At 56.8% G+C, this 12092-nt stretch overlaps 2 protein-coding genes across 4 annotated transcripts in view; one reads left to right on the top strand and one right to left on the bottom strand.

Moving 5' to 3' along the window:
- SH2B3 (SH2B adaptor protein 3) overlaps window positions 1-12092 on the top strand; it is a 37447-nt gene that overhangs the window by 20813 nt on the left and 4542 nt on the right. For both annotated transcript variants that reach the window (XM_046639793.1, XM_046639794.1), the window contains exon 3: window positions 11956-12057. In XM_046639793.1, coding sequence (XP_046495749.1) covers window positions 11956-12057 — 102 coding nt within the window. The remainder of the gene's footprint in view (window positions 1-11955; window positions 12058-12092) is intronic.
- ATXN2 (ataxin 2) overlaps window positions 8347-12092 on the bottom strand; it is a 127032-nt gene continuing 123286 nt past the window's right edge. For both annotated transcript variants that reach the window (XM_046639792.1, XM_046639791.1), the window contains one exon: window positions 8347-9576. The gene's annotated coding sequence lies outside the window, so the exon portion shown is untranslated. The remainder of the gene's footprint in view (window positions 9577-12092) is intronic.

A 12092-nucleotide genomic window follows, 5' to 3' on the forward strand; every position in this document is an offset into this window, starting at 1 on the left:
GTTACCTTGTCCTTTTTTTTTTTTTTTTTTAAGGATAAGCATCTAAGACTTTTCTTTTTTTTTAAGATTTTCTTTTTCCTGGGGCCGGCCCGGTGGCGCAGCGGTTAAGTTCGCAGGTTCCACTTCTTGACAGCCTGGGGTTCGCCGGTTCGGATCCTGGATGCGGACATGGCACCGCTTGGCAAAAGCCATGTTGTGGTAGGTGTCCCATGTATAAAGTAGAGGAAGATGGGCACAGATGTTAGCTCAGAGCCAGTCTTCCTCAGCGAAAAGAGGACGATTAGCAGTAGTTAGCTCAGGGCTAATCTTCCTCAAAAAAAAAAAAAAGATTTTATTTTTCCTTTTTCTCCCAAAGCCCCCCGGTACATAGTTGTGTATTTTCAGTTGTGGTCGTTCTAGTTGTGGCATGTGGGACGCCGCCTCAGCATGGCTTGCTGAGCGGTGCCACGTCTGCGCCCAGGATTCGAGCTGGCGACACCCTGGGCCGCCGAAGTGGTGCGTGCGAACTTAACCACTCAGCCATGGGGCTGGCTCCAACCTTGTCCTTTCTGATTACAAGTGGAATTGACCATTTCTCTTTTTTTAAAACCTTGAGATGTGATTCATATAACATAAAATGCACCACGTTAAAGTGTAGTGGTTTTTAGTATATTCACTGTGTGTGCAACCATCAGCACTAATTCCAGAACATTTCCCTCACCCCAGAAAGAAACCCTGTACCTGTTAGTAGTCAGTCCCAATTCTCGTCCCCATTCCCCAGCCCCTGGCAACCTTTAGTCTACTTTCTGTCCCCGTGGACTGTGACTGTTCTCTCTCTTGTGTGTCTTGGTCATACAGATTTCTGTGACTTACAGGCCATTTACTTGACATGCTCTCCTTTTTCTTATTGACTTGCAAGAGCTCTTTACATGGATATTAGCTCTCTGTCATGTGTTGCAAATGTTTCCTTTTGACTTTTCAATTTTGATCCTGAGTTTCTTGGCCTATGGAGGTTTTTAAATCTGCACAGTAAAATAGTGATCTTTTCCTTTATGGTTTCATTCTTTGCTTTTTCTTCTTAGAAAGGCCTGGGATCAGATAATTACTTAGGTTATATTCCAGTTTTGTCTTTGTTTTATTTTTCACTTTTAATTATTCAGTCCAGCTGGCTTTTATTCTTTGTGGCTGGTGTGATTTCCTGTTGTTTTTTGATGTCAGTGAGAGGCTGTGTGTCAAGGCATATCGCATAGTAAGTTCTCACTAAACGTGGGCTAAAGATAACAACAACAACATGTCTTGGCTGTTTCAGCTCGGAAGGGCAGAGATCCCAGTGCAAGGGCTCCAGCTGTGGCCTGGCCGGCTTCTGGGGCTCCTGGCTCTCGTCTCCGTCAGCCCAGCCCGAGGTGCTCTCTGCTCAGCTGCCTCTGAGCCTTCCTGTGTCCCTGTAGCCCCTCGAGCCCCAGAGGCCCTCGCTGTCACCTCTTCTTCTGAATCATCATTCTTCGAAGGCAGGTGGTGGCCACCATCAGGACCTGGGGATCTTGGTGGTGACGAGCCCCCCCCCCCCCCCCCCCCCGGCGTACTCCCCCACCAGAGGCTGGTGACAGAAGTTGTTATTTCTTAACCACAGCTTTTTCCACCCTGCCGGGCGGGGCAGATGTTAGGCCCAGGGGCTGCAGCTGAGGGCTGTGCTGCTGGGGTGAGGGGCTTCCCCCAGCCAGCCGGCTCTGCGGCGGGGCTGGGAGGTGGGCCTGCCATTCAAGCTCCTGGGAAGCTGGCCAGCTCTCGGACCCCTGGCCCTGTGACACCCACTGTGATCACCCACAGACTCCAGTGGGCCCATCTGCTTTCCTCAGGGCGGTTTGTCCAAGGGGGCAGTGCCAGGTTTGACACCAGGTGCACCCCCCTGCGTCCTCCCACTCAGGGGCCTGGACACGTGGCGTGGCCTTTTGGAGCCATGGCTTCCCCTTCTGTCTGGAGGGGCTGACCACAGCCCAGCACTCGTGGCCTGCGTTGTCTCTGGGACTGAGGTGGCCGGGAGCAGCACTATGAGAGGAAGGCCTGGTCTGGGTAAAGGTGTGGCCAGGGACAGGGCACACTGGGCTTGGGGCTCTGCAGCCACATGGGGGTGGGGAGGACTCCTGGTGGGGATGCCAGGAGCAGGATGTGGGCGCTCACAGCGTGGGCTGGTGGCAGCTGGCTGGCAGCGGGCGGTGGGGTGGGGCTGGCTGGGCCTGACCCGGCTCTGGACCCTGAGCTGTCGCAGGCCTGTGGGGTGCCGGTGGAGCCCTCACAGTCAGAGCTGCCGCTTCTGTCCTCAGGCGCATTTCAGGCCAGCCGGGACATAGGGGATGACTGATAGAGGCTGGCTGCTGAGAACCCGGGCCGCCTGCTGACTCTTCTCAGCAGCTCGGCTCCAGGGTCCAGGCAGTGGTTTATCCTAATTTGCCACCCTGAGAGCCACAGGTTTGGGCCAGGAATGGTGCCCTGCGTGGAGGGCACGGTGTGAGTAAAGGTGTGGAAGGGAGAAAGCCTGGGGGAGGGGTCAGCACACAGCCCTGGCCAGTAAGGGTGGGGGCGCTGGCTCCCCCCAATTCCTGCTCCTGCGAGGCCCTGTCCCAGGCCATGCCCCCCAGGTGGGTCCAGGGGGTGGCCTGGACTTCTGTTACTGCAGGGGAGGTGAGACCACTGGTGAAGGTGCCAGTGGGTCCATTAGCTCCTTGGTTCTCTTGTTCATCCATGCCCACGAGGGGGTTTGGGGAGTGTGGGACTTCCTGGGGTGGTCCCTCTTAAGCCACGGGCCCCCCAAGCCTTGGGTGTGGCCCCCCAGGGGCTAGCCTCAGGCGGGAGTGCATGCCTGTCCTCACAGCTGGCTCATGCCCATTCGGCCAGTAAGTGTGAACGGGGCCCCCGCATCTCAGGAGGGGGCTCTCTCTATGGGGGTCTCTGTCTCTGTGGGGGAGGCGGCTCCAGCATGTGAGAGGAGCTTTGTGTCCCTGCTGCTGTGCTTGTGTGTGTGTGTGGTGGTCTCCGTCTCTCTGAGAGGGGGCTTTGTGTCTGTGTCACTGTGAGTCTGTCTTTCTGACATGTCGGGGGGACCCTCAGGGGCTTGAGGGGGAGCTCACTGCAGGTGGGGCTTTAGAGAAGCCCCCAGCCCCCGTTTGTCCCAGCATCTCTGGCTTTCTAACCCCCCAACAGGACCTCTTTGGGGCCTTGAAGGGCCCAACACTAGGGGAGGGAGGGCAGGCCCCCCAGTGGGTCACCCGCCCACTCAGGGTGTGAACTGGGGGTGCCACCTGCTCAGGGAAGGGAGGCGAGGTGGTGGGGACTCCGTCTCTGAGTAGGGTTGATATATTTGGGGGTCTGGGTTTGCCTTTCTCTGGCTCTGGAGAGATCTCTGTTTCCGGCACTTGGGGGCTCTTGCTTGCCAGGAAAGGGGGGAGCTGACTTGATCCATGTGAGGCTTCTCCCGTTCCCTTCCTGCTCCCCTGTGGGGAGAGGGCCATGAGGCCCCAGGGGGCAGGCCAAGGGGAGAGCTGGTCCAGCGTGAACTGGGCGAGGCTGGGAGACTCCCATGTACTGGGGACAACAGGCAGGTTCGCTCACGGAAGCGCTGAGGGTTCCGCTGTCACCTCCATTTTACAGACGCAGAACCAAGCACAGAGAAGTGACGTGATTTGCTCATGGTCACCCAGAGAAAGGTGGCTGAAGCAGGATTTGAAGGTCCCGTGGGGGTTGGTGTGGGGGCCCTGGCTGTGGGTAGAGGAAGGAAGTGACCTGTTGGCCTGCAGTTCCAACGTTTGTTCAGCCCCTGACACTGGCTCCTCGCCTTCAGTTTGCCCCCAGAGGGGCTGGGGACAAGGCAGGTGAGGAACTCAGCACTCCCCCATATCTGCCTCCCTCCCCACACGGCTGCGGGCTGGGGCCCCAAGCATGCACCCAGCCACTCACCCATCTGACAAACCCTCTCCAAGGACCGGACCCGGTGCTGGGCCCCAGCTGGGAACAGGGTCTGGTGCCCTGTCCCCACCCCGAGAGGAACTCCCAGTCAGATGGTGGGGGCGGCTGCATCATCAGGAAATTATGGCCTGGCCTGATAAGCCCCGCGCCGAGGGAGAGGCACACGAACCGCACTAACCACGACCTGGTGATCAGAGAGGGCTCCCTGGAGGAGGGGAGGTCTCCTCTGCCAAGCCCCGCACTTTGGGTCAGGCAGGGCATCGCACGTGCAGAGGCCTGGGGCGGGAAGAGCACGGCCTGCGTGTGCTGTGGGCTCCGGGCTGGGCCCCAGCTTGACTTGGCCCCTCCTCCATGGCCGGGGACATGGATTCTGCCTCTCAGAGCCTCCATTTCTCCATGTGTAGCAGGAGGCTGACAACAGTGCTGTTGGGGGGTGTCCTCTGCCCTGGCCAGCTGGAGCCCTGGGACGCCCAGCCCACAGCCCCGACTGCGAGGCCTCCATCCTCGCCCTGATCACACTACCTGAAGTATCCCTGTCACTTCCCCACAGCCCTCACTGGGAAGGCGGGTCTGCAGGGGGCCACACCCTGTGCCCGCTGGTCTTCAGCACTCACGACACTTGGCAAACAAAAGGCCTGTCGGGGGGTATTTGTTGTTGGAATGAAACTGAGCACCCACAACCTGCCAGACACCATGCGGTGCTGAGAAGGCCATGTGAGAAGAGTGAGTCCCACAGAGCTCATTTCACAGGTTGATAAATGCAGTGGAGGAAGTAATGGGGGCTCTGTGATGGTAACTGTGTGTATGTGACACTGTGGTCAGGGAGGGCCTTCCTGAGGAGTGACACTTGAGCTGAGACCTAAATCTGAGAAAAGCCAGATTTGTGATGTGGGGGAATTGCCTTTCAGAGAGAACGGCAGGTGCAAAGGCCCTGAGGTAGGAGTGTGCTCGGTACATTTAAGGAACAGTGGAGGCCAGCGTGGCTGGTTCAGTTTGAGCAAAGGGACAGTTGATTAGGTTGAAGAGGTAACAAGGTCTAGACTGTGCAGGGTCTTGTGGGCCATGGTGAGGATCCGGGTTTCTATTCTCCATGAGATGGGGCCCACAGGAGTGTTCTGAGCAGAGAAGGGCATGGGAAATGGCTGGATTCTGGACACATCTGGGAGCAGCACTGATGGACTGACGGATGGCAGCTCAGTTTTGATGCTGCCCACTTCCCAGGGAGTTCGGGAAGTCCTCCTGTTCTGCCTGCTCCCCTACGGTAGGGTTTCCTGTGAACACCCCCTTCACCCAGCGGCTGCCGAGGCTGAGGCCACTGGCCAGAGCCCACGCTCCCAGCGTCGCTGTTCTGCCTCTGTGGGATGGACTGTGCCTTCTCTCCCCCAAGCCTCCTGTGGCTCCCTGGTGCCTGGAGGAGGAGGGGGAGATGGCCCTCAGATGCCAGTGGGTTTCCCATCCACCCGCGGGCCACGTTAAAAGGCAGGTCCCAGGCTCACTTCCAGAGGTTCCAGGCTAGCCAGCTGTAGTATTCTCTGGCTCGTGACCAATGCCCCAGGAGGTTTTCTTGGCCTTAGCTCCTCATTTGTGAAGCAGGGATAAAACAGCAGCCTCGCGGGCTGTAGGGGTCATGGGACACTGTTCCTCAGGCAGACAGTGGCCCAGAGCAGGCTGTCATGGGTTTCTACCAGTGTCACCGTACCTGACTCTGGGACAGTGACCTTCCTACGTCCTTGGTCCTAGCACCTCCATTCCTTGATAGGATGCTCTTTCCTGTGAATTGGACAGTCCAGAAGCGCTGGTGGACAGCCACTGCCCAGGGCCTGGCACAGCAGGCGCTCACTGAAGGGTGGTGTGAGGGTCTGTCAGAACTGCCCCTGCTGTCCTGTGGATTCGTCTGTACTTGCTGGCCTCTGGGTGTTGGTTCTTGCTATCCCCTTGGCCTCCGATGCCTTTCCCTCCACCTTCTCCACTCCCTACTGTTCAGCAAACATTTATAGCCACTTACTCTGCGCCCTGCTGAAGACTCAAAGATGGCATGGGGGCAGGGAGGCCTTAAGCTGGGGGTTGAGCAGCAGGGAGACGGCTGTGGAAGCTGCTGCGGCTACGCAGGACGAGTGACAATGGAGGAAAGCTTCCTCAGGGAGGGGCTTTTTGCTCCTGAGCAGATCGGTCTTCCTAAGACTGGGTTCCTAAGGCGGAGTGCCCATTCCACCTCGTGCCATCCTCCCTGGACCTTTCCACGCCCACTGGGAGTGCCCCTGCAGACTGTGTCACCAAATTCTCCCAGGAGGGTAGTGGCATTGTCATCCCACCTTCTAAAAGCGGAGACTGAGGTTGGGAGAGGCGTCACTTGTCTGTGGAGGAGGAGGCAGAGTTGGGACTCAAGGCCAGAGCGAATTCCCAAAACACAGGATGCGGAAGTTGCTGTGTGGTGGGTGTGTGGGCTCCAGCGAGGTTTCTGAGCAGGATACTGGGGGCCAAAGTCTGGGGAACACCTGGGTTCAACAGGTGTCTGCACCAGGACTGCTGCGCACATGAGTCTCCGTGCACGAGAGGCTGCCCTCTGTTGCACAATCTGTTTGCACCGGCTGCCAGGAAACTCAGAGATGAATTTGTGGCAAGTGAAACTTTGGTCCATGTTCTAGCAGTTGTCTCGCTCCTGCTGTGAGTACCCCTGTAACTCAACTGAAATCTTTTTTGGAACAAGATGGGGCATTTTCTTTTTCTTGTTCGTGTTTTAGGTTGTTGTTTTGATACCAGTCAGTAAGACCTGATTAAGCATTTTCCATAATGATGTTCCATCTGTTTCTTCATTCACTCATCCAGGCAGCCTCCATTCTGGGCTCTAGGCTGGGATGGGGTGACTCAGCTATCCATTACTGGGATCTAGAATTTGCTCTGATCCTTTAAATTTTCAGGCCCTCATCCAAGACTACCTCCCATCCTACCCCTCCTCCTGGGAGGCCAGCAGGATCTGCTTACTGCCCCCAGGTTACCAAAGAGGAAACTGAGGCCGCAGTCAGCACCATGCCCAAGCTTCCCAAAGGCAGGAAGTGATGGAGCTAGGCTCATCCAACCACCTCCAGAGCCAGGCCCCAGGCCACTGAGATGCCGCCTGGAGGGCACGGGGGCCTCGATGTGTGGCTGGGACCCAGACCTCTGGCCGTATACTATGTCCTACTTCCTGTCCCACTGCAGCTCTTTGCAGGAGGGAATGAGGCCACAAAGCTCAGGGAGGCAACTGCCAGAGGGCTGGTGGGGGAGTCTCGGGACTTCCACGCGAGGAGTAAAGGCCCCTCCAGTGGCTGGGCAGGGCACAACGGTTGGAACAAGGCCACTGTGAGGGCCCAGCCTGCCCATCCCATGGGGCCCTCCATGTCAGGCCCTCGGCCACCTAGGTGTGAATGAGATGTCTCCCCTCCAGCTTCCTATGAAAGAGGCAGGTCAGAGCTGGGTCTGGCCCAACCAGTAGCCCTGCTTCTAGGTATTTAACATGAGTTCCAGATCTGTACATCCATTCCCACACCTCCACCTTGGAATAAGCCCAGACTGACTCCCATAGCCTCAAGGCCCCCTGGGGACTCCTGCAGCCCACGAATCCAGTCAGCCTCCTTAAACGCCTGTGTAGTTCCCCACCTCAGGGCCTTTGCAAGGGCCCTCCTGGCACCTGGGAAGCTCAGCCCTGTTTCCTCTGTAACTGAGGTTGGCCCTTCACTGCCTCCCTACCACTCCAGCTCCCATCGGCTTCTCGCCCTTCAGGTCTCCTTCCTGTTGGGTATCTGTCTCAGAGCTTCCAGGAGTCAGGGACTGTGCGTGTTTTGTTCCTGCTGGGGCCATGGCACCTGGAGCTCAGTGCGAGCTTGACCAGTCCCTCTGCCGTGGTTGTGAGGGCCCCACTCGAGATGGTTCTGAGCACACGGCAGAGTAGAGTGCAGCCGAGTCCTTGGAACAGCCTGGAGGGGCCATGCCTGGCCCCAGCACATGCATGTGGCCCTGCCCCTTCACACACACGGAGCGGCAGCAGGGGTGGGACGGTTCCCAGGAGACGGCATAAAGGAGAGCAAGGCCGAGAGCGACAGGAAAGGCCTTGTTCCAGTCATCACTCTCATTCTCTCCAGGCAGACTCGAGGCCCCAAGCCCTGCAGGAGGGGGTGAGGGACCCTCGGTCCCTGGGAGTTGGGGAGGACTGGGTGAACGTGTGGGTTGAGGCACAGCTGTCCATACCCCGCTCCAAGAGATGACAGACCTGGAGCCAGCCTCTGCTGTCTTATGCAGAAGCCCATGGAACTTCCTGCCCAGTTTTACTGTCCACTGAACAGACTAACTGTCCTTTCAGGGCTCAGCCTGCCCTCTGGCTCCTTCATGTTCTTGACCTTTTCAAAACAGACTCAGAAGCATGCAAGTAGGTCATTGTGTTGTCTGCACGGTCACATTGGAAGTCCTTTTATTTTAATATAAATTATATTCCGCTGTCTTCCCGTTCTCTTAGGTATGTATGTAGGTAGGTTCTATTATGTGGAATTTCACTGCAGGGTATCACAAACAGGGTCTGTAAGGTTGAGAGAAAGCAGGTGAGCCCCAAGCTTCTGGGTCCTTCGGAGGGAAAGCTGTAGTATTTAACACTGTAGGACTGTAATACTGTCACACTGTAGCTTGGCTGGCCTCAGACCCCAGCCTGGAAATTTAACAGTTGTTTGTCAGTCAGGCATTTCTTTCACTTGCAGTAGCTCACCCAATCACCATACCAACCCTGTGGAAACAGACGGACTACTAAATACCTCCGCCTTACAGATGACAAAACTAAGGCATGGAGGGCTGAGCCGCTTGTCCAGGGTTATACAAGTGGCAAGGTTGGAACTGAACCCTAAGGCCTAGAGGCATAAGAGAATTATACAGCTCGGATAAAGTCAGCTATAGAAATGTGAGGACAGTCAGAGCAGGTCTGCAACCTTTGTCTTTGAGCTTCCGGGCAGCCAGAGCAAAGAAAGAAATGAGTTATTCCCACTGGAGTCATAATGGCCATAAAAAGAAGCCAGCTTTTTGGATGCTGGGAGTTGAGAAGACTTCCTCCCCAGGAGTGGGTGCCACTGGATGTGGGGGGTGACATTCTACTGTTTGTACCACAGATATACCTGGAATGGTTTGGCTATTTTGATCACCCAAGCACAGTGTGACTCTGAGGTGGGTCCAGAGAGCAGCTGCTTCCTGGCCTGGTTTGATCTGTGAGGCAGGTAGAATAGAGAGCATGTGAGAAAAAGGGGAACCTGAAGCCCCCAAATGTTCCTGTAGCTGCTGACACAGCCCCAGGGTTTGGATTTGGGTTTCTTCATCACAGCTCTATCCCATCTTATTACTCAAGCAAAAAGGAATCCACTGGTCCCTTCACAGCAGCTAGTGCTCCTGAGTCCTGTTCTGGACCATCCAGCTGGGCTGTGGCCACCAGTGGGGTTGTCCTGTCCCCGTGCTCTCACTCGCCTCTCCAATCTGGGCCAAGCCTCTGGCATCTTCCCCCATCAGGCAGCACAGTAGTTAGGCACACTGGCTCGGATCCTCTGCAGGCTTGGGCTCAGACCTGGCTCTGCCCCTAGAGTTGTGTGGCTCCGAGTAGGCTGACCTGGGTGGCTCTGACACAGGCTGCTATGAAGAGTCAGGAAAGAACCCGTGTCATGCTCAGCCAGCAGGCAGATGGTAGCAAGGAGGAGCTTTTCCATAATCTGTGCAGCCAGGGCTGGCCGTGGGTGACGAGGTGGAATCCTCTTCAGCACTGCCTGCCAGGTCAGCAGTTCCTCAGCTGCTGGGGGTGGAGCTGGCATGGAAGGCCCCACATTCAGAGTGAAACCAGTGGCTTTGCTGGTTAATCTCACACTGGGGCCTGGGCTCAGAGCGGAACTGAAAGGAAGACCAGGCCTGTTCCCCTCTTGGCCTGGCCTACTTCCTCCCAGTGATCCTGAAGGCCCGGAGCCAGCAGGGAGGGTGGGGGGCCAGGCAGGGCCAACTGCAAAAGCAGGAAGAGGAAGGAAATAGCCCTTTGTACCTTACCCATTTTGCCGACAGGAAAGAGCGGCTCTGAGAGGCTGGCTGGCTGTGAGAGCTGCCAGGAGAGCAGAGGCCCCGTTATCCATGCACTCCAGCGCGTCCAGTGTAGGTGGGAGACTCCTATGCTCCCCACCTCTCACTGGCTGAGAAACTGGGGTGTGGGGACGTGCAAGAGAAACTTGAAAGGTGAAAACATCATGGCTGGTGCTGGGCACTCAGGGCTGGGATTTACTAGTTGTGCACCCTCTCTGAGCTCATGCCCTCATCTGAACATTAGTGAGATGATGCAGCAGTGTTTCCTAGAGTTGCTGCTGCTCTCTCCAGACTTCTGTGTCCAACAACCAGGGCAGGACTGGGAGCGGGCCTGGACTGGAAAGAGCCCCAGTTTGCCCAACCCTCTCCTGCTGGGCTGCCCTCTTACTTCACTGTTCTTCAGCCTTCCTGCAGGTGGGGAGCTGAAGGCAGGTGGCCTGGCCCCGGGGTCCCCGTCCTTCTCTCAGAGATGCTGCTTAAGCATATGGCTTTGGGGATCAGCTCTTGCACCACCTTTGAAAAGGCAGCCTCAGCTCAAGGTGTGCCTTCGAGGCAGAGGAGGGTAGTGGTAGATCCCCCAAAGCCGCACTGTCACCAAGTTGCCTTTGGGTCTGCCTCTTGTTCCTACCTCCCCACTCTTGCCCTGTGCTGGCTTGCTAGTAGGGGCTGTGGTGTTTCCCAGGTGTGCCAGTCTGTCTCTTGGCCTTTGGGAAAAGAGCTGCTGGAGGGAAGGGGCCTCCTCTGTCTATTCCCCACCTCAGCTCTGGCTTCTTCCCCTGTTCCTATCTTCTTTTGGCCTCTGCTGGAGGCAGCCACCAATCACCTTGTGACCCAGAGAAGATCTTAGCAGTCTTGTCACAAGAGGAAGTGAAGGAGATGGGGGGCACTTGAGGGGTGACCTCCCTTCTAAGAAAACTACCCTGGAGATGCTGGCTCCTGGGTTCTAGGGTACCCCCAGAGTCTCCTGCTCCCTGGCAACAGGCATCTGCAGGGTCAGCCCCTGCTCCAGCCAGGTTCAGTCAGGACCTAGAAGAGGAACTCTTGCTGGAAAAGAGGTAGGGAGCCATCTCCTGCCTTCTCTGAACCCTGTGTGTGGTGGATGTCGGGGGAGACTCCTGGGCCCAAGGTTTTATGTGGGTTTCTGGCTGGCTGCAACTGGGGCCAGCCATGCCAGGTTTTGCCCCTTTGGGCAAGCCGGCAGAAACCCCAAGAGCCTGTGGCTAAGCTACTCTGCCAACTCCACCCTACAGCCAGCTCCACCCCTCCTCGTCCTAAGACCTGAAGGCAGGGCAGATCCGCTAGGTGTGGGAGTTGGAGGTTCCAGGCCGTATGCTTTGGATAGGGGTTCAAAACCTGGACCTCTTCTTCCTCAGGCAAATCACTTCCCCTCCAGCATTTGAGTTTCTTCTCTTTAAGATGTGCTGATTGTATCTGCTTCTTAGGGTTGCTGTTAGGCCAGGACAGACCTGTACTCGAGGAGAGCTAATAGCACGACAAAGCCTGGGCCTCCGGCAGAGTCAGCACCGCAGAGGGAAGCATGGCTTGGCTTGGATGCCCTCATGTCCTCTGTCTGGGCCTGGTGGGATGAGGGGGGTCAGCAGCCAGTGTGACCTGGTGGGGCGGGGAGCTCTGTGCCCTATCAGTGGGAAGAGAAACAGCTGTCAGCAGGCAAACACACACAAGAGCTGGAATGGCCACTGGTCTACGTGAAGCAGGGAGAGGGGGCGGTGGGGATACTGCTTCAGAGGCCATAGGTGAAGGGCCCTCTGCAGGCCCCTGCAACCTAGAATGCTAGACCTACTCCAGGCTTGGGGCACTTGCTCAGCAGCACCACAAACACTCTGCAAGCTAGGGAGTCTCCCTGGGGAGACTGCAGAAAAACACAAAGGCCTGGGTGGGCGAAGGGCCTTCAGGGATAAACCTGGAGTGTCCTCTTTGGTCTCCTAGAGTTCAAAGCCCAAGCTACAAGCAGCCTGTTCCAGCATCCAGGAAGTCCGGCGATGCACACGCCTCGAGATGCCCGACAACCTCTACACTTTTGTGCTGAAGGTAAGTGATGGTGCTTTCCACACCCAGGTGTAACA

This window comes from Equus quagga, chromosome 15, assembly GCF_021613505.1.
Source record: "Equus quagga isolate Etosha38 chromosome 15, UCLA_HA_Equagga_1.0, whole genome shotgun sequence".
NCBI lineage: Eukaryota > Metazoa > Chordata > Mammalia > Perissodactyla > Equidae > Equus > Equus quagga.